Below are 20,724 nucleotides of genomic sequence, written 5' to 3'. Positions count from 1 at the left end.
ATATACTCTAGCCATTACACGAGCGCAGCATGACTTAGATGTTTATCCGTGTTTACAAACTTCAGAGACAGCAGAGCCGGAGGAGGTGAGTGCACTTATTTGATATATAAGTAGTCTAGAACCAGTGATGAGGCGGAATGGGATGCAAACATCATTAACAGTATGTTTCTATGTCTTTAATTCTCCAATTTAAAAAAATCTTGGTTTATATGCAGTTGTGTTATACTGTGTGTGGTAACTTGTTATTGTGTATCTACATCAAACCCCATTCACAGGTGCTATAGAAAAACTTTGCATCTAGACTGACAGGAAATGTATCTATAAATGTGTATGAGAAAATATCTCTTAAGGAAGCTGTTTTGCATTCATTGATGAGTGCACTTCCTTCATTTTTATCTTTAATCTTCTCCAGGCCCTCCACTGAGAAAGATGAGAAGAGGTGACACGCCTCTTTTAAAGCAGCAGTCAAGTCCTTGCTTGGGAAAGAGTGAGCTTCTTTACTTTCCCTCGCTCATTACTGTCTCTATGTAATGTAAATGCCTTTCTCTTGAATGGTTGACCTCTCTCTCAGATAGGATTTTGTTAAAGAGCCAACTTGGTGGCTCAGCCATTAACAGCAGAGACTTGTCTGAGAAAAGACAAGACAAGATAAAGACAGCAGAATATAGAAAGCTGGGCCTGAGAGAGGGCTGGGAGTGGTCGGGTAATGGCCTCCTATGGGATTTACACAGTGAAAGGGAAATAATGAATGATGGTTCCCCAAAGTAACTGTGGAGATGATTTTAAGTCAGCTCCACATTTTTAGTGCATTTAAAGAGACTCACAAACAAAAGCGAACACACACCCATATTAGCACAGAGTGAGCACCATTAAGATATTTCGCACATTAGTGGCAAATAATGCTTTCTGCAGAGCTACACTATGTATAACTCTATTTCTCAGCCATTTGATCTGATGTTTCCCAAACAAGATACGTTGATCAATGTGCTGAGTGCTGAATAAAAAATTATATATACTGTGTTATTGGGCTGCTGAGCTGGAGATGGAAGGGCATTTTTATCATTTAAGAATTGATTGATCACCCTGCAGTGGTGGGTCGAGAATCAGCACGTACCTGATGATAACAATGAACAAGTTGTTCTCTCTTGGGAATTCAAGCGTGCAGAAATGCAGCATGGACAGCATCTGTTGACTCGCTGCCATATCTTTCTATACTTCAGGAAACATGACCATCGGTATATCACATGCAGAAATGAAAAAAACAACAAAGAGGTCCAGGGCATGGTGAGATTAGACTAACTATTATTAGGCTGATAAACAACACCAGCACCAGAACCATAGAGTATGAAGGTCATTTTACCACATTGAATGCTAGAGGAGTGTTCTCATCATTGACATAAATAATCAGTCTGGCCACTTTGTTATAAATAGCTGGGCAGGAAGTATAGACATATAAATAAAATGCACTATGCAACTCTGCATCATGTACAGATAACAAATGGGAGATGGAGTCAGCTGTCTTTGCAATTACACAAATCTGAGTTATAATCTAGGGGTGTAGGGTAGCATAATGCCTTCTAATCTTTGTTTTTAGAGTGACTTTTATCAGGACACCACAGCTGAATTAAGTATTCTGTCATGTACCAAACGAACGTCAGAGTCCAGATAAAACAGTGCTAATAAAAAAAAGAATATCGATATATGGGAAAGCACTTGGATTGTTCTCAGGGTACTTAAGAATATGATCAGACCAGCTTGTGACTTACTGAATGAAAAGGAAAACTGTGATGACTACCTGGTTGCTACGCCTCTTTTCCCACAGAAGTATGTCTCTCTCTATGTGTGCCCACTGTGCTGTATGTAAGTGTAACAGTGAGGGACAAATGTCTTGTGTGTCCGTGTCTGAGAGAGATAGTAATAGAGAGAGAGATAAATAGAGCAGAAGGCACCAGGCTCTGTCTACTGTGTGTGAAGCCATCTTTGTTGACAGCCAGTATTGACATGGTCTCAGGATTAGTAGCTCTGTCAACATTAGGCCACTGGCTCCTTAAAATAGAGGGACGGCAGTCCGAAAAACAAAACTATAATTGTATGGCACCGTAGACTCATATATTGACTCTGAGTCTGACCCAGATAGAGGCAGACAGAGTACACTCAGGTACCACTGAATCTGTTCAGTGCTTCCCTTGAGATGACAACACCTACAGATATGGCCAGGAGCGGCACTGAAGGTAAGCGCAGAACTGATGAAAGGCATATAAATGTAATATAAGATGGCTATGAAGTCAAGTTACAGTGAAGGCTACTCTCTGCATCACCATACATCTGCTATTTTGCAAGGAATATGGTCAAAAAAAAGGAGTCGAGGTTGAGTTGGTCACGTGTTGGTCAGAAGCAAAATTAGAGCATGTGTGGTGGACATGAGTCTCTACTGGGTGTCGCTTAGACTCTATGACCTAACTTTACATTCATTAAGTTTGCCAAAACCTGAATTAACTAGCTACATTTGAAATAAATGACTAGGTAAATTTGACTTGATGAAAGGAAAAATTAATAAATAAATTAAACAAAATAACATAAAACAATAACAGAAGTTTACACCTGTCTTATTAATGTTATCAAACAAAAAACGTCCAACACTAAGATTTTTTTTTTTTTTTTTTTTTGCATAGAATAACAAAATTTTCCAGCCACGAGCTCTTGACCCTGGTTGTCATGGTAACCGCAAATGAGTCTTCCTTTTGCTAAATAAAGCAGGATTAATGCTAAAACGTGTAACTTTACATTGGGAAGTGCATGCTGGAGGTCAGTAAAACGAGCGTTTGAAGCAGCGAAACGTTCAGCGAGGCTCAACCGCCACGTTGAGGTCGTGAATGAATGACGTGTTTAGGTCAGAGCAGCTCCTCGTCATACGTTGTATACGTCATAGATGTTCATATCTTTTCCTGCTTAAATATATTTTTTTAAAACATATTTTTTGATGAATACATACAAAATACTGTATTACTATTTTCGGAGCAACGTTAGTTTTTATTTCCCAGGATTTAGCTCAGCTAGGTCCTTTCCAGTTTTGAACTCCAATTACTTGTGTGTGTGCGTGTGTGCGTGAGTGTGAGTGTGTGCGTGTGAGTGTGTGCGTGTCTGTGCTCCTGACTGTGAGAAAACAGAGGAAATTATTTCGGGGGGTTTGAGTGGACAATTAATAATTGATCAGGCCATCATCTCCAGATCAATGCAGCTTTATTAGACTATCCCTTCTCACAGTGTGCATGTGGTGCCATAAAGCTCCGTGATGATCACAGCTGTTGTCAGGATAGTGTTGTGTGTCCGGAATGATAAGCTTCCTGGAAGCACCCTGGCAGAGCGGAAAATTGGTTTATATGGCACCAAGAGGCAACATGTTCTTTCTCTATTGTTGCCGAAGCACTGCGAGGAGCAGAATTGTATCCTGTATCACAAAGATATCAGAAAGACACTGTCAGATCACTCAGGTCATCCTCTTACAGAAGTAGCCAGTTCTCAGTTTGGCATAGCTGCTGCACCGTGTGTGTCTGTGAACATTGCTGGAAACAGATGGAGTGTATCCAGGATTATATACTGTAGTAAATATAAGTGTTATTTACAGCTATGCTGTTGATGAAGGCTTAAACAGAATTACTGTCGTTCTTTTTGTTAAGGGGTGAAAGTGACTGCCACTATAAAATAACACGTCAAGAATAGCTCAGAAGGACTTGCATTCCTACAAAGGTCATGGATCAGAAGAATTTAATGAAACAATCTGACACGTTCTTTTCAAAATGTCATTGTACCACTGAACAATTCAACAAATGCTTTCGACTTCAGTATTATATTCCACAGGACTAGCTCATGTTTCTATTTCAGTATCCCATTAGTCATTTGCTGATAATAATATTTTTTATAGCTCCACCTTTCAAAATCTAAATTATGTGTTGCTTTACATGGATGACATTTCTTAAAAAAGAAAAAGGCATTGAATGAAAAAGTACAACTAATAAAGACAGCAAACAGGAACAGCAAATTGTAGACAACAGTAGCAAAGATAGATAATGTGATATAATAAATAGTAATAGTCACTGTAGAATGAAGTGGGAGCCTATGAAAACTGGCTAAGTTAGGTATTAAAAGTCTATGTCATAATACCGGCCTATAAATCTTGTGTGCTGGTTTATTTGTGGCACCACAAGAGCTGATTTTTTGTGGTTTTCACTTGTAGTTTTGATTATGCTGTGCAGCAGTCAGTTCATGAATGTCCTGCAACGCTTACACAGGTAGATTTGCTTGTTTACAAAACAAAATAAACTGGTCAGAGCAAGTACAGATCTGATAAAAAGAGGGCAGGTCCTCTTTGTATCCTATGATAACCTGTTACTGTCGCAAGTCATTTTACTGTAGCCTTTTACCTTCTCGCAGACATGCCTCGTCAATTCCCAAAGGTAACTCTGAGTAAGGCAGAAGAGGAGACACAACTGTTAGCAGAGAAAGTGTATGCATCAGCACTAAAGGAAGAAGACAACAAGGATGCCTTATCAATGTTCACCGTGCCTGAGGACTGCCCGATTGGCCTCCAGCAAGCCAAGGAACATGAGCTGCTTAAGGAGCTGGCAGAGCAACATTCAGAGGAGAGTACCAAGAGGTAGGCCTGTACATCCAGGTAGGATGTTGTCACCAGTCAGATCAATGTCATGAATGAAAAGTTAGCGTATATAAATTGTATTGGTAATTTTGCAGGAAGAAAAGCTTGAAGATGTTTCGTTCCCAGTCAATGTGCCTGCAGATCCCTGTGAATACAGATAGTACGCGGTCAGTGGCAGTCACACCATACCTGTCCCCCAGCTCCACCTGCTCATCAGTGCCAGAAACCTGCCCTGATTACCAGAGAGTCACGATTAGTGGTGATTACTGTGCTGGAGTAAGTACTTAAAACACAAATGGGTGCGTCACCGTTAGAGAAATTAATGCTTTTGCAGCTTAGCTTCGTGTATATTTACTGCTCCTATCTTACGTTGTCATGTTAACAGATTGTTGAAAAACGTGTCACGTCCATTCCCCCATTTAGATCACAGTGGAGGACTATGAACAGGCAGCCAAAAGTCTGTTCAAGGCTCTAATTATTCGCGAGAAATACTCAAAGCTAGCCTATCATAGATTCTGCAGAACCACAGCCCAGTTCCTGCGCAGCGCTGAGAACATGAGATGGAGCGAAGAAGAGGAGGTTCTTCCAGGTTTGAAGTGTATACACATCATGGTAATCGACACACTCACTGATTTGTATGACAGTAACAGAACAATGTTGTGGTCTCCAGATATGGGCCCGTGTCCAACAGATGGAGAAGATCCCTACAGCATTCAAAACATCCCTGAGAATCTGAACTATGAACTGAAGATGAAGGATGGGATAGTGTATGTGTATGACAATGCCGAGGCTCTGAAAGGAAACCGGCCCCATGACCTTCCATACCCAGACTTAGAGACCTTTGCCGTAGACTTCAGTCAAGTGCTGGCAATGATTGCAGACGGACCTACGTAAGTTGCCAAAACATAAAGACACAGCATATATGCCGGTTGAACAAACAGCCCTCGTTGTAAAACTGGTTGTTGCCGCCTATGCATGAAGTTAAACTTACTTATCTGAGGTCAACCCTTATGTCTCATCCACCACTCTGTTCAGGAAGACATACTGTCACAGACGACTCAATTTCTTGAGTTCAAAGTTCTACCTCCATGAGATGCTTAATGAGATGGCTGAGCTAAAGGAACTGAAAAGTGTGCCCCACAGAGATTTCTACAATGTTAGGAAGGTTAGATTTCTGTGTATAATCCAATATTGTATCGCACAGATTTCTTCTGTAAAATCACCTAAACATATGTTTTCATTTTCTCACTTCTGCCTTAAGTTTAACTATTTGTAATAAAGAAAAAGGGAAAAAAAGCCTTGTGTGTGTTGAAAACTCAAGTTGTCATGGAGACTGAACATGGACATTGTTTCTTTCTCTCAGGTGGACACGCATATTCATGCAGCTGCCTGCATGTCTCAGAAACACCTGCTGACCTTCATTCAGGAAACATATAAGACTGGTGCTGACAGTGTGGTGTTGGAAAAGGATGGACAAAAGATGACCCTCCAGGAGGTTTTCAACGGTCTCAATATGGACCCATACGACCTTACAGTGGACTCTCTGGATGTACATGCTGTAAGAAAAGTAGAAAATGACACCTTGTTTTAGCATTATGTCCCTAAAAATGTCATGTTTTTTTCTGTGTTTATTTTTAGATAAGGAACATTAACAGCTTTCTAAATGTTATCAGAATGTGGTTAACAGTTTATAATGTCCCTGTCAAGGCAAAAAAAATAATGTATCTGCTTACAATTCCTTTACCTACTCTGCCTCTAATTTGTGTCATTTTCACTTCTAGTACAGCTAACTACCAGTATTGATTAGCACTGTTTAATTCCTGATCCTTCTAACTTCACAATTATGCTTTGTAATTTATAAACTTCACAGGGGAGACATACGTTCCACCGGTTTGATAAATTCAATTCAAAGTATAATCCAGTGGGAGCTAGTGAACTTCGAGACATCTTCCTAAAAACAGACAACCTCATGAATGGAGAATATTTTGCTCGCATCATAAAGGTATCATATCAATTAATCAAACACTGTAAGTCACAACCTTTGCAGAGACAGCTCAGTACACTCTACTTCTATTTTTTTAATAGGAAGTGGCCCATGACCTGGAGGAGAGTAAGTACCAGCATGCAGAGCCTCGCCTTTCCATCTATGGACGCTCTCCAGAGGAGTGGGACAGTCTATCTAAGTGGTTTATTAACCAAAAAGTGTACTCTCCAAACATGAGGTGGATGATTCAAGTGCCCAGAATATAGTAAGTGCTACAGGCTTAAGAGATATATATTAGATGCTTCTAATATAAAATATATTCTTTTAAATATGAAGTTTTAAATTTTCCTAAAAAATTTAAGACAATGTTTTTATGTTTCAGTGATATTTTCAAGGCAAAGAAACTGGTACCTGATTTTGCCAAGATGCTGGAGAACATATTCCTTCCTCTATTTGAGGCCACTGTTAACCCACAGAAGCACAAACAACTTCATGTTTTCCTCAAATATGTAAGTTATTGTACAGAGCCAATCAGGTTTAAGGAGTTTTTAATAAACTATGTGCATAGACTTTCTATATATTGTCTTAAAATTATTAACTTGGGTTCACAGAAATGATTCTCTCATGTTTCTAATTTATATTATGCTTAATTTATGTTTATGTTTATATTTATATTACCTAATCACTGCTATTTCTTTGTGGGATATAATACTTTACTTGAACACACATAAATGGTTTATAACACACATAATATTGTTGTAAGATGATATAAGTGTTTTAATGTATTTGTCAACATATTTAACTCCTCCACCCATTGGTAGAGGCTGGTGTATAAACTGATAATGAATGACAATATAGTTGTTATTATTTGTCTTTATAGGAGAAGCTATAATTGCTAACAAATACTGTACATAAACAAACACACTAAAATGTCAAATCTGCTCACAACAACATTTTAGTGTCTTAAAACCATTCTTCAAATGCTAAACGGGTATAAAGTAAGGTGTTGCCTTGAGGAAATTAATTTAGTAATTTGAGGGTAAGATTAAACAATTCAAGGCCATGAATTATTAATATCAGTTAACAAATTCAGCAATTCATAGATTAGCATTATCATTAAAAGGAAACAAATAACTAATATTTGTGACATGTTTAAAAACTAATTTCCCTTGGTGCCTGGCAGGCTTAAGAAAACTATCCCAGTAGTAAATTACTATTTTTTTGTGCAGGTGTCAGGGTTTGACAGCGTAGACGATGAGACCAAACACAGCGATCACATGTTCTCCTTCAGGAGCCCAAAGCCAGAACAATGGACTGCAGATGACAACCCTCCGTACAGCTACTACATCTTCCACATGTATGCAAACATCATGGTCCTCAACAACCTCAGAAAGTAAGTGCTAATCCCTTCTCGCCTCTTCAAAACATACTTCTTCACTGACCGAAATTGCTTTGCTGTGATATTTATGGATGAAAATGTTTGCCTTTTTAGTATACCAGACCTGACCTGGTACTGTGGGTCCAGCACTCAGTGGAAAGTTTAGAACAGTTTTAGAACAGAACAAGTACTGAACTACTTAGCACTCATAGCTGATGAGAGTAACTCGGACATCTCAATATGCAGTACAGCTGATATCTATATATATTCTCAGTATGGTGATTACAAGGATGATCGGATTTTATTCACTGTCCCATGATTTGCTCGTATATCGATTGTCCTTTTGTGTCCTCTGTAGAGAGCGTGGACTGAGCACCTTCCAGTTACGTCCCCACTGTGGAGAAGCGGGATCAATCACTCACTTGGTCTCTGCCTTTCTCACATCAGACAACATCTCACATGGACTTAACTTGAAGAAGGTACTTCAGATTTGTTGACAAGATATTCATGAATACAGATGCTGTTTGCAGAATTTATAATGATCAAAGAGTAATCCTTCCCAGAGCAGGTGGGGGATAACATGGGGCTGCTGCTATGTGGCCTGACCTCCAGTAAAAGATCAGTAATATAACTATCCTTCATGCTTTGTTCGAAATGCATCACAGTAGGAGAAAATAGCAACCACATAGTGAGAACCCAGAGGAGCGTTTATTTCACTGTAAACATAATCAATACTGAAATTAACTTGTGTTCCTTTTGACTGTCCTGAAGTCTTTGTTGGTTTGAGAAAAGGTTGTTGTTTTACATGAAAATGTTTTTTTCATGTATCGGAAATGTCCTGCAGATTTCCCGCTATTAGTGCTGTGATTTAATCATGGAACAGCTGAAAATGTGACGCCTGTAAGTGAGAACGAAGCAATTGGAAGTTTTAACTCCTTATGGATTGACAGTATGTTCCTGAAGAAAGAAAATTGATGACAATGACTCATGTCCCTCAGAGCCCTGTGCTGCAGTACCTGTACTACTTGGCCCAGGTGCCAATTGCAATGTCTCCACTGAGCAACAACAGCCTGTTCCTGGAGTACTCCAAGAACCCTCTGCCAGAGTTCCTGCACAAAGGCCTGTGTGTGTCCCTGTCCACAGATGATCCCATGCAGTTCCACTACACCAAGGTAAACGGAAACATATACACAGGAAATGTAGTGTTTCCAGTTCAGAACGCTAGAATATTGGTGTAAATTTTTATAAACATGCTATTGCAGTGTGCTTTAGATGGGGGTAAGTTCTGCGGTTTAAATAGCTATCCACTGTTTGTTTCCTGCTTTTAGGAACCACTGATGGAAGAGTACGCTATCGCAGCTCAGCTGTGGAAGCTCAGCACCTGTGATGTGTGTGAAATAGCCAGAAACAGTGTGCTGCAAAGTGGACTCTCCCACCAGGTAGTGACACCATTTTTCTCTGCAGAATCTTCCTCACATTTGATCAACATTAATCCCATCTGTGTCCCAATACTTTATTCTGTTGTTTGTTTACAGGAAAAGAGGCACTTTTTAGGAGTGAACTATCTGAAAGATGGACCTGAAGGGAACGATATCCGTCGGACCAATGTCGCCCAGATCCGCATGGCCTACAGACACGAGACACTGTGCAATGAACTCAGCTTCATAGTCGATGCAGCTAGGTCTGACACTATGGATTCCCAGTATGAATAAAACAGACCTTGTATTAGACAAGCAAGCTGAGCTCTTAGTAATCACCATTTACCATTATTTCCAAAAAGTGCCAGTGAGTGACTGTGATGGTTAAATGAAAAATACAATATCCTGTCAATTTAAAGCAATGCTTAGCTGGTCACAAGTTTATAAGGAGTTTGCTAAAGTGAAGACGCATGCTTTGGATGATTGATGGCACTTTGTTTCTTAAAGGTTTAGACAGAAGCTGTCGACGGCCAGATTTGAGAAGTACATTTATACGCTTGTGATAACACAAACCCACAATGTATAAACAATTGTACCTTACACTCCATTTTAAAAATGGGGGTATGTCATAGAAACAGTTTAAAACAGTTGATGAATACACTGTACATCAGACACAGGAACACTTTTGGTTGAGAGAGCCTTTCACAATGTCAGAGACGGCTCTGATAACAGGTGATGTCTGGTACATGTCCTCTGTCTCTCCCTTAAATATTGTGTCATGTTTTAAAGAGGTTTGGAAAGATATCAATATATTTAGGTTTTGGGAAGCAAAAAAGTTCATAATGACTAATTACTTTTTAAATGAAATTGAAAATTGAAATGCTGGAAATTGTATAACTGTTGCATTTACATATTTGTTCATCATCTGTTGCAAACAGTATGTTAAAAGAATAAAAGGTCTTCAGTCTTCACAATGATAATTGTAAAGAAAACATTGCCATCTAGTGGCTAAACTACACCTTGTTATAACATCAGATGAATGTAAATACTAACCCAGACTTAGAAAATATACAAAAATAATTTTGATGGCCATTCTGTTACATTTCTTTCAAACAAAACAACGGAGACATTTTTGTCTTTAAAAAGAATATTACTCAGTAGTTGTCCATGAAGTGCCTTTAAAAAATATCACATAAAATATATTTTCTAACTTGCATTGTCATCCACTTCCATCCTCTCATCTTCCTGAGCAACTTCATTGGTTTCCTTTATATTCTTAACACTTGTCCACTCTTCTGTCTGGATGCATTCTTGCTGCTGCTTTGTGTCAGAGCTGAGAGCACGACACCTCCTTTTCACAGAGAGAAAGAAAACAAATCATATGATGCTCATCTAGATGTTATAATAACAAAATTACCAATTTACACTTAACTGATTCATTTATTTACTTCTTCATATAGCATTATTTAATCACAAACAAATATGTTAAATATGGTAAAAAATACTTACATTTTTATGTATGCACCGGTGATTATTGCAATAAGGAGAAGGGCACAAGTTGAGGTGATGAGTATAGCCTTCACTGGAAAAAAATGAATGGGTAAAGACATTAGGCATAAGAAACAAAAGTCACAACAAATACTTTTTTTTTTTTTTGTAGTTTTTACTTGTAGGTTTTCATTTGTTGTACTGTATTTTCCGTGCAGTATGAATTGAATATGACATAAAATTCTCATACCTTCAGCAGAGCTTTCTGCACTGCCAACAAACCGGGCTGGTTGTGCCTCACTGTCTATGGTTTTAGGAGTTGAGGAGGAAGAAGGACGAGAGGAGGAGGAAGACGTAGAGTGTGTGGTCCGGGTGGTACTTGCTGTCTTAGTAGGAAACTGAGTTTGACTTGAGTAATCCCTCCTCGTCAAATCAGTTGTTGCATCCTCCAATTGTGTCACCGCATCTGTGCATGTGCATAAAGGCCATGAGAGATAAGATACCTGTTATATAACGCGCAAGCCATTAAATGTTTATTCATCAAAAATTGTTTCCGTCTCCCATGTTTAGTGACAGCTGGGATCGGCTCCAGCACCCCCGCGACCCTTAACTGGATAAGCGGTTACGGAAGATGGATGGATGGATGTTTAGTGAAGTCCTTGTACAGCTTGATAACCCATGAGGGCATTTATGAATGGGTTTCTGGCAGTAATTGTACATATGAATTTATGTATTTAGTCAAATAAACACATCACAATAGTGGAGCTTTTAACAAACCTTTTATGATATCCACAATTTCAATCTAAAATGTATTTCTCATGAATTTGAAGTAGTGGAGAAAAAAAATAATTCTGTAGAATAGACCAAAAATGCATCTAAATCCATATTTAGTCAAAATGTAAATACATATGTTGTTCACACAGCCTTTGTCAGCACTATTCACACTAATCTGATTTAATACCTTCTGATGTATATGTTTTGTTTACAGAACAAAAACCTTGTGCAGTGTTCAGAATAGCTTGCATGATATCTTCCGTTAAGTATTGCTTATTATGTAGTGTAAAGCACTTGACAAAAAATCCATATTAAAAGGTCTTACCTGATTCATTGAAGCAAAACACATCAAATTTTTGTGTAACAGACGCTCTCCATGGCACCAAGCCAGTTTGGTTTTTGCCACAACTAGAAAGGGCCTTGATGCGGGGAATGACTGCAAAATGTTCATCAATCCATCCAAACCTGAATAAAACCAAAACATGACAAATCATCAGGAACTTTTCATTAAACTCTACTGAGATGACTGATGTGATCATTTCTTCTCCGGTCTTACCTGCACGTCTCTAAACCTCTAGTGAGAGCTTCCTGTACTTGTGCTTTTGAGGCAATGTTCACTCCGAGGGACGAGCAGAGACTCCGAGCTTCAGAGGCATTGAAGGTGTACTGAGGCTGGTTGAGTTTATTAAAGCTGCTAACCAGGAATACTCCTGCAATACTTTTGTTTGCTGCTGGGAAAACTGGAAACAGCATACAAAACATTTTCAGATTTAGGTACTTTTCAGAGGAGGAGTTGCTTAAATTTATCTACAGACATTTTACTTGAACAAAAAAATATAATTTAACAAATTAATAAATATCAAAACTGCTAGAATCACTTACCTCTGATGCGGCTTCTGTCAATATTTTGATCAGAGGTGACTAGAGAAATTGATAACAGCGATGCGATGCAAAGCCAGATCATTTTTATGACTGGTCAGTTGAGTCGGATGAAAGCAGAGCGATGGCAAGTGATGCACGGTTTATGGGCCTGTGAGCCACATGACAGGGTTAAATAGTGTTGATACTGTTCACTGGGGCGTGTGGACTCTGTCATTACCAGAAGAAAACGGAAAAGGAAGAGGGAAGTACCGCTCCCGGGCCAGTTCAAAAGCCATTATATGTTCTCGGAGCAGAGCCCAGGAGACAAAGAGATAAAAAATATGTCAACAGGAGATAAAGTTACAGAAATGCACTTCAAAATGAAGTTAATTCATGTTTAAGGAATAATGAAATTATGATTTAAACTCGATTTCTCCTTTTGAATATAAAGCTTGTAATACGAATGGTATGTCCTCATAAAAGTGATATGCACTTTTACTGACATCTGACACTGGGCACCCTGTCCGAATGATTTCCTCCCATGGGGAGTAACTCAATCATGAACATGCTTATGATCTCTGGTATCCTCTGATGAGCCTTTGACACACGACAACATCCCACTTCCACAAAAACAGGTTCACACGACCTGACGGCAGGAAATGATGCAGAGCTGACGAACACGCAGCAGTGTTTTTGTCAGATTCGAGGTGTCAGTGAGGGCATAATAAATGACAATCGGGAGCTATGGAAAAGGACAGATATTTAACTTCCCTCAAGGTGATTGAGTGTATATTTAATTTTTTGACTTGTTGGAAAGTGAGAAAAGAATACATTTTGTTTTCTTGCCAAGAGTTAGATCGATACCACCGTAATGCCTGCTGGATAAATATTAAGTTACAGCCAGCAGTTGATTAGCTTAGCTACATTTACTTATTGTATTTACAACTCAGGAGCTGGTGGTGACCAAAAACAGAGCTTTAAGAGAGCAAATATTAGACTTAAATTCACCAGGAGGCCAGAAACTAAACTCCAAATGAATAATAATGATGCCCCATAGCTGCTGGATGTGTATATTTAAGCAACAAGCTCAGCCTTTTCATTCTAAAGGATGTGTAGATGATGTGTTTATAACTTGTTTCCACTGCCCCAAATTGGTAAAAAAATGTGTTAGATGTTAGCATGTTAGAAGAGATAATATAACACCAATCAGCTTTGGTAGAATCTTATATTTCTGAATAGAAACGACTGCAACATCTTTTCAGGCACCTTTATTTAAAGGTGAAGTGGCAGATCCTCAAATCCACAAAGAATAAACAACAAAGAAGGCACACATATGCAAAGAAGATAAAGATAAGCCTCATTCCATCTAATCAGTGCTCTTATACAAGAAGAAATCTGTCAGTGCTCTGAAGACACAATCCAATATGGCACAAACAAGAACCATCAACTGCAAAATATTGCACTCAAGGAACTACTTTGGAATGTGCTTATATTTGAAAGTATTTAAATACACATTAAAGAAATAAAACAAAACATTCCTTTATATTCTATATCTTTAAATATTAGTTAAATCTCAAAGGGGCTTTATTTTCTATTGGACCTGAGAGATTATAATTTTACATTACAGTGTAGATAAATATACACTTTTTCTACCGCAGCATTTAATGGAAAATGTATATATATATCTGCACTACATCACACCATATAATTGGTCCCTAAACAGAATCTTTTTTTTCTCACAGCAGCAAACAATATTTTTTTCAATCCAAACAAAATTATAACTTAATAAAAATGAACTGTTAACTATAACAAAGGCAACATTATCCGTAAAGCCTCCCAAAACATCTTCGGCCCTCAAGAGTCAGGGTCATGGATTCAAGTGAGTCCGTGTGCGGTGATATGGTAAACTGTCAGAGACAGAGGACGACTGCCTCAGTTATTCTGTACTTTGGTTGTTCTCCTACACTTAGTCCAAAAATCTTCATCTCGCCTCGCACAAAAGTCCGTCCCTGCTTACGTGTCCTCTCGTCTGTTGTAGTAGTCGCTGAAGAATGTAAAAATACTGATAACCACACACATCACCACAAACAGTGTCAGGGCGATCCAGAGAAGTCTTCGACTAAAGGGAATCTTGGGACAAAACCGACCAAGTAGAACCAGGACCTCCTCCATCCTCCTGTGGAGATAATGACCTCATACATTACATATCTGATATGTTCATTGCTGTCAACTGTTTAGACATGTTTAATCGACCCTTCGCTAAGCCACGCCCCCCGCTGCTACTCCGTCAAGCTGTCAGAGCTACCATGGAGCCCACACTGTCACTAACTGCACTTCTCGAAGAAAGATGATTTTATTTATGGAAAAAAGAAAACGCGACTTCAGAGAGAAGCAGACAGAAGGGTCTTCAATATGAGTTTGAAGGATATATCCAGGATGTCAAACTGATTCAGCATTGAAAACACGTTTGGTCCCTTAACAGAAATTATCTTTTTTTCTCATGCTATGATAAGCCAGTCTGCGTTCAAGGGGCGGGACTTAACGTAGGGTCAATTGATCGCCAACATTATTAATAACTTTTATTTACCAACAGAATACAAATAATTTTAGGATGTTTTTATCTGGACAAATGAACATCCAGCTTTCTGCGAGTGGCTAAAACCTTTGCAAAATAACTAAATATATCTTAAAAGTTGGATGGTTGGTAAATGCTGATGTGAATTTCTACCTCTTAAAATGTGTGCAGTCAAATTAGTTCTGTAAGAAGAAGCTCTTGATGTATTTTATTTAATGTAATGCAGCAAACTGAAAGTTTGAGATGTTCCACATTGAGACAGGTCTTATTGAGATTTTCTCTCATGATGTAGATGGGCTTCAGGTTCATTTTTAGTTTTTGCATTTTGAATTGAACTTAGTAGTAATTTTGGTATGCTTATGTCAGTACCATCAAAGAACAACAAGCTGAAAATCTATTTCCTTTTTAAAGCACCAGGTTCAGTTTACCTGCTCGTCCTTCTCTTCTTTCCGCTCTCCTCATCCTTATTTTTCGATTCCAGCAATTTCTCTGCAGAGTCTTCCTCTTCCTGCTTCTCCTCTTGGAGCACTTTACTTTGCTTCAGGCCTTCTTGGAAGCTGCATTTGAAATGTTCAAATTAGCCAGCAACATCTTAGGATATACTGTATTAATATTTACTTCCTATCAACAGGTAGTAACAAATAATGTTTAATTTATTTAAAGTCTCTGTATACTAAACATTATAATCAACTGCAAAACAAGAACAACTTAACAGATGAGTCACATAAATGTACTGATTTACGATAGGAAACAACAATGTCATCATACGGAGTGTGTTTGTGTGTAGTTAAGGATGAGGAGAGATGGCCTCACCCTTTATTATATGACTCCTCCTCGATCTTCGCCTTGAGCTCGGCTCTGATCTCTGCTCTCATCTCTTCTAAGTTGACTGGAGGCTTGGCTGGCAGACTTTCCTGCTCCGACACACTCTTTCCACTGCATTGTTTCAGATGGGAAAGAACAATCAGCCTTGGACACCACCACCATCACAGCAGAGGTTATAAAACAGAGAGGAATGCACATGTAGGTTCCATCATAACACCGTGGCCTTGTTTTATAACGGACAACCTGCAGCACTGGAGAGGTTGTGTGCAATACAGACACGATCACAGGCCAGAACAGAAAGAAAAATGAGCTGGCACTTTGCACATTTGTTATTGCTATTCTTGTCTCCTCGCAGAACATCTAGACACTCGAGAGCTCCACTCAGGCTCTCTTTACAACCAGGACAGGATTGAAGCCTTGTGCCTGGACTTTGTCAAACTCTTTGCACAAATGTTTAGATTACAACCCAGGAAAGCATATCCATCAACTGCATCAGGGTTTGATTATTTTTTATGCTGTCAGGATTTTTTTCTAACCCACTGGGGCTTTTCTCTGCACCGTAAAACACATCCTGAAGGTCACACAAACAAGACAAGGTCCCACTGCAACACCGAATGCTTTTGATAAGAATGATTACAAGTTCAGGCTTGTCATGGCCCATTGTTTCAGGACTATATGGGGACCTTGGGAATCATGCAATGGTATGTGTACACACTGTATGCATTCATGTCTTTATGTGTGTGCAGGAAAACGTGATGACATGAAACATACCATTCTGCTGCTGGTTGTGACGCCTCTGTGGGAGCGTTGCCTTTCGCATCGTTCGCTTCACACTAGAGAGGAGAATGTTGAATATTGTGGAAGATAATTATTGCTGTCTTACAATAATACACAATAAACAGAAACCACAATAGAAGTTAAGAGGGGGAAATGCCTCTTGAGGGGGACTGGTAACAACTCAGAGACATCTGAAACGTTAGGACAAAAACCCCAAATAGACTAGATCTTTTTTTCTTCTAACATTTCTAACATTTCAGTATTTCCCTTTGAGAGCAGTGGACTAACTATAAAGCAGCATACTTTGAAAATACTGCGTTAAGTACAAGAATCTTAAATTTGTACTTAAGTACAGTACTTGAGTGAATATATCAAGTTACTTGCCACCACTGACAATTTATAACTAAGTACGTACACATTGTACAAAACTATGACTCAGCAGTTAATCGGACAAAGTGGGTGTCACAACATTAAATGCTTGATATGTAATTTCCCATCAGTTCCCGACAGGACAGGACACAACAGGACAGGACGACCTACCAGGACAGGAAGAGCAGCACCGGCTGTTGGTCCCACGTTGGGGCCTGGGCCGGCTGTGGCTGGGGTCTGACCTGGGATGTTCAGGAGGTTGAATTTAGGCACCACTGCTACGCTCACCCTACGTCTGGGCAGAGCCTAGTAAGGGTGAAAGGAGACAGTACATGTACCAGTGGTAAGGACTGAAGGTGAGAATTTAGGGATGTAACACTTTTTTGCTTTAACATAAACTACAACTACAAAGACTCAATGTTGTCACCTAAAGAAGAGACATTATTTCAAAATAAGAAACATAAAATAACTTATAAAACAGGACATTTTGACACTTTTAATGATAATTAGCAAATGTTAGCATGCTAACAAGCTCAACAAAGATGGTGAACATTGTAAACAGTATAACTGCTTAGCATCAACATGTTAGCATGCTGACATTAACATTTAGCTCTAAATACAGCGTAATAGAGCTGGTAGCTTGAATCATAGTTTTATTACAAGATATTCACAAATAACAAAAAAACCTTACTGACTAATAGTCCAAACATTCAATTTAACACAATATGAAACGCAGCAAATCTACTCATTTGAGAAGCTGGAATCAAAGAATGTGCTTAATATATGACTTTAAGATTGACAATTTTCTGTTAATTTATAGACTAATTGTTTCAGCACTAGAAAACACAAAAAAACTGAAGCACTTACCTTTCCCAGGGTGAGGGACATTGATCTTGACGGCCGTGGAACTCCATCATCTTTACATACAAAGACACACAGAATACAGCATTACATGAGCACAGAAACTAATAATTTCACGCTGGTATTGTTGCCAAAGCTGCAGTGAAGATGCTCAGTAAGACAGTATTAAGATACTCAAGATACAGTGGAAAGTCCCTGGTGAAAATACTTTTGCAGGGAAAAGCAGCAATGATGCTAAAAAAGGTAATATGCTTCATCAAAACGTCTCTGGATAAATAAAGTTACAAATATTTTCCATTTACAAGCATGAAACAATTTGCAGAGAAAAGTTGTAATGTTTCTGTGTTTGACTCTGCTTGATCTGAATGTGGTCACTAGCACAGTCTTACCTCCAGTGTCTATGGACCCTCCGTAAGTGCGATTTGAATTCTGGTTGGCCAGCTTCTTAAACTCCATCAGCTCTGCGTGGTCCTTCTCATACGTCCTCTTCAGGTTTTCCACATATTGCATCATGACCTCGGTGGCCTTGTTCATACGTTTCTCCTGTTGCACAAAGAAAATCAGTCAGTACTGCAAGAAAATATATGAGCACAGACCATGAGAAATGTTAAACCTTTTAGAAGAGAGACTGAACAAATTACTCTTTGTGATAGGAGCTGTAAGAAATAATAGAATCAAAACAAGGTCAAATTTGACCTACTTAACAAAGTAACTGCCAACTAATGCAACCATCACACATAGAAATATATCTTTCCATGAACTTTGTGTTGTTGGCCACCTGATAAATATAAGTCCAATATCTACTGATTTATTCTCATTATTTAACTTATAATAACCGTCTTTTTCTGTTCAACTTTCTACACCTGGAGTTGCTAAATTGTCTGTCAGCTGTTTGGTGCTGGGCAGGTAGCGTACAGAAGGTTTATTAGGTTTTTTATCAAAGCTGCTGACAACTTTTTGGAATAGGGTTGAAAAGAGCAGTGAGACCTAACCATTGAGCAAAATTGTTTGTAAAACAAAATAGATGTTAAAATATGCACATAGCTCATGGAGAGAAATACCTTGTGGAAAAGGCCTTATAGTTATAACAAATCCTGCTTCATATATTTGCCTTTTCCTACAGTAAGTGGTTATCACACATCCAAGTTATTATTTGCAATAACCACAAAGAATAGAATATATAAATGTGGCTGACAAGAAAAGAAAAACAAGCATCCCAGTGGCCCAGAGACATTCTGAAAAAGACAGCATCTTTTAAACAAAAATATGTACTGTATATTTACACAATGCAGCATTCCCTTTATCTGTCCTGAAATTCCTCGGCTTGCATTTTCTTCTGAACGTGTTTGTTTAACTGCACCTGTCGAACTGCTCCGACGATCTCTGATCTGCTGGAGAGCCGCGTGGCCAGCCGGTGCAGCACTGCTACTGTCTCTATGAGGCGCTGGTAGGCCTCACGCTGCTCCAAGTTCTGCCACTGTGGTGAAGTCATCTGCACAAAAACACAACAACACCTTGTGACAACTTTCTTAGGAAAACATCAATGTTCTCTTCTGTACCTGGGATTGGACTCAGGCAAGATAAATATTTACTGTGGGACATTTCCAGGAAACATTAAACAGATCTAAAGAGCCAGAGGGAATTCTTCTTTTCTAGTCAATTTACTGTCTGCTGTATTCGAGGGCTGACCTTCAGGGCTCCTTTGAACTCTTCCAGTTCTTTTTCGGTGTCTTCCTCAGTCAAGTTCCTCTCCCTCTCTGCCTGTTTGAGCCTCATCTCCAGAGTGTAGTTGTCATTTCGATATGCCAGTGACAGCTGGACAAATGCATTCTGTGGGGAAGTTACTACAATATAACACTCCGAATGGCACATTAAATACATATGAACATGCTGGTGATGGCAACATGCAAACCCAGAGGAATCCATAGAAAACTCTCCCACAGTGCAGCACACACACACACACACACACACACACACACACACACACACACACACACACACACACACACACACACACACACACACACACACACACACACACACACACACACACACACACACACACACACACACAGGCTAAATGAGTGCGGTTGTTTGTGTAATACTAATGCATTTTTATTGGTTGACGTGTGAGGGAGAACCGAGCAGCCATGAGGCAAGCATGGGGAACAAACTGTGATTCTGACATTTGACCTCTTAATGTTTTGCTGAGTTGATCAAAGCAAGTCTGCACAGTTTTCCAACATACATGGGCCACGACTGGGAGGAAATATATGACCTTTGACTGTCCTGATCCAGACGCATCCCAGTGGGAAAAGCGAGACGGGCTGCAGCCCGAGGCCGACAGCGTCACTAATGTTTGCATATTTCTCCACAGGAAATAACTCAAGTTTCTCTTCGGTTCTGATCAGGAACAGAAAAACACTTTCCTGTTGACAAAACACCGTCAAACTCAGGCAGCCAACTTTTGCGAAAATGTAATTAACAACTTTGGTTACAAAACTGATTATTATGAACAATGGGCAATGCATGGCAAATGTTCAGCAGTTAGTGGAACAAAAGACCGGATTGCTCTGTTTGAAACAGTGTTTGAGCACAATTCACTGCTCAAAGTGAACAGATTACTGTTGGCAGTCAATTTTATGACCCATTGTATGAAGACTCATTACAGTTAATTACTGTGGAGCGTTTTGAGGGTGGAAATTAGAATGAGAATACTAAATTGAATATATTTTCTTTTGGGGAGTGGACAATGGTATG

General features: G+C 39.1%; 3 protein-coding genes across 3 annotated transcripts in view; 1 reads left to right on the top strand and 2 right to left on the bottom strand.

The window, feature by feature from the left end:
* The first annotated feature begins 423 nt into the window (after nucleotides 1–423).
* On the top strand, nucleotides 424–9,728 carry ampd3a (adenosine monophosphate deaminase 3a). The gene is made up of 15 exons (XM_054609546.1): nucleotides 424–487; nucleotides 4,432–4,654; nucleotides 4,750–4,930; nucleotides 5,078–5,243; nucleotides 5,325–5,544; nucleotides 5,690–5,819; nucleotides 6,018–6,212; nucleotides 6,525–6,656; nucleotides 6,740–6,903; nucleotides 7,021–7,147; nucleotides 7,868–8,031; nucleotides 8,375–8,495; nucleotides 9,015–9,188; nucleotides 9,345–9,455; nucleotides 9,552–9,728. Exons 1-15 carry the CDS (start codon nucleotides 430–432, stop codon nucleotides 9,726–9,728), a joined length of 2,343 nt encoding a protein of 780 aa, XP_054465521.1. The 5' UTR covers nucleotides 424–429.
* On the bottom strand, nucleotides 9,273–12,728 carry lyve1a (lymphatic vessel endothelial hyaluronic receptor 1a). The gene is made up of 6 exons (XM_054609558.1): nucleotides 12,579–12,728; nucleotides 12,253–12,436; nucleotides 12,022–12,161; nucleotides 11,173–11,388; nucleotides 10,944–11,016; nucleotides 9,273–10,785 (listed from the first exon to the last, which is right to left on the bottom strand). The coding sequence occupies exons 1-6, from the start codon at nucleotides 12,658–12,660 to the stop codon at nucleotides 10,641–10,643; spliced, it is 840 nt and encodes a 279-aa protein (XP_054465533.1). The 5' UTR covers nucleotides 12,661–12,728; the 3' UTR covers nucleotides 9,273–10,640.
* A 1,088-nt stretch (nucleotides 12,729–13,816) lies between these two features.
* Nucleotides 13,817–20,724, bottom strand: part of mrvi1 (murine retrovirus integration site 1 homolog) — a 30,589-nt gene continuing 23,681 nt past the window's right edge. Inside the window, exons 26-34 of the mRNA XM_054617243.1 lie at nucleotides 19,654–19,794; nucleotides 19,325–19,456; nucleotides 18,354–18,507; nucleotides 17,971–18,020; nucleotides 17,275–17,409; nucleotides 16,729–16,790; nucleotides 15,946–16,068; nucleotides 15,561–15,689; nucleotides 13,817–14,733 (exon numbers count right to left, since the gene is read on the bottom strand). Coding sequence (XP_054473218.1) covers nucleotides 14,571–14,733; nucleotides 15,561–15,689; nucleotides 15,946–16,068; nucleotides 16,729–16,790; nucleotides 17,275–17,409; nucleotides 17,971–18,020; nucleotides 18,354–18,507; nucleotides 19,325–19,456; nucleotides 19,654–19,794 — 1,089 coding nt within the window. The 3' untranslated portion in view covers nucleotides 13,817–14,570. The remainder of the gene's footprint in view (nucleotides 14,734–15,560; nucleotides 15,690–15,945; nucleotides 16,069–16,728; nucleotides 16,791–17,274; nucleotides 17,410–17,970; nucleotides 18,021–18,353; nucleotides 18,508–19,324; nucleotides 19,457–19,653; nucleotides 19,795–20,724) is intronic.

Source organism: Anoplopoma fimbria, chromosome 2 (assembly GCF_027596085.1).
Source record: "Anoplopoma fimbria isolate UVic2021 breed Golden Eagle Sablefish chromosome 2, Afim_UVic_2022, whole genome shotgun sequence".
Classification (NCBI taxonomy): domain Eukaryota; kingdom Metazoa; phylum Chordata; class Actinopteri; order Perciformes; family Anoplopomatidae; genus Anoplopoma; species Anoplopoma fimbria.
Note: the sequence above shows the minus strand (reverse complement) of the source record. Positions and strands in the feature narration are given on the sequence as shown.

Bases quoted from the DNA above. Each gene is read 5' to 3' on its own strand.
- ampd3a (XM_054609546.1), top strand. From the start codon at position 430: ATGAGAAGAGGTGACACGCCTCTTTTAAAGCAGCAGTCAAGTCCTTGC. The intron at 488-4,431 runs GTGAGCTTCTTT...ACCTTCTCGCAG, and splicing joins AAGTCCTTGCTTGGGAAAGA to ACATGCCTCGTCAATTCCCA. The intron at 7,148-7,867 runs GTAAGTTATTGT...TTTTTTGTGCAG, and splicing joins TTCATGTTTTCCTCAAATAT to GTGTCAGGGTTTGACAGCGT.
- lyve1a (XM_054609558.1), bottom strand. From the start codon at position 12,660: ATGATCTGGCTTTGCATCGCATCGCTGTTATCAATTTCTCTAGTCACC. The intron at 11,017-11,172 runs GTATGAGAATTT...ATTTTTTTCCAG, and splicing joins TGCAGAAAGCTCTGCTGAAG to TGAAGGCTATACTCATCACC. The intron at 10,786-10,943 runs GTAAGTATTTTT...CTCTGTGAAAAG, and splicing joins ACCGGTGCATACATAAAAAT to GAGGTGTCGTGCTCTCAGCT.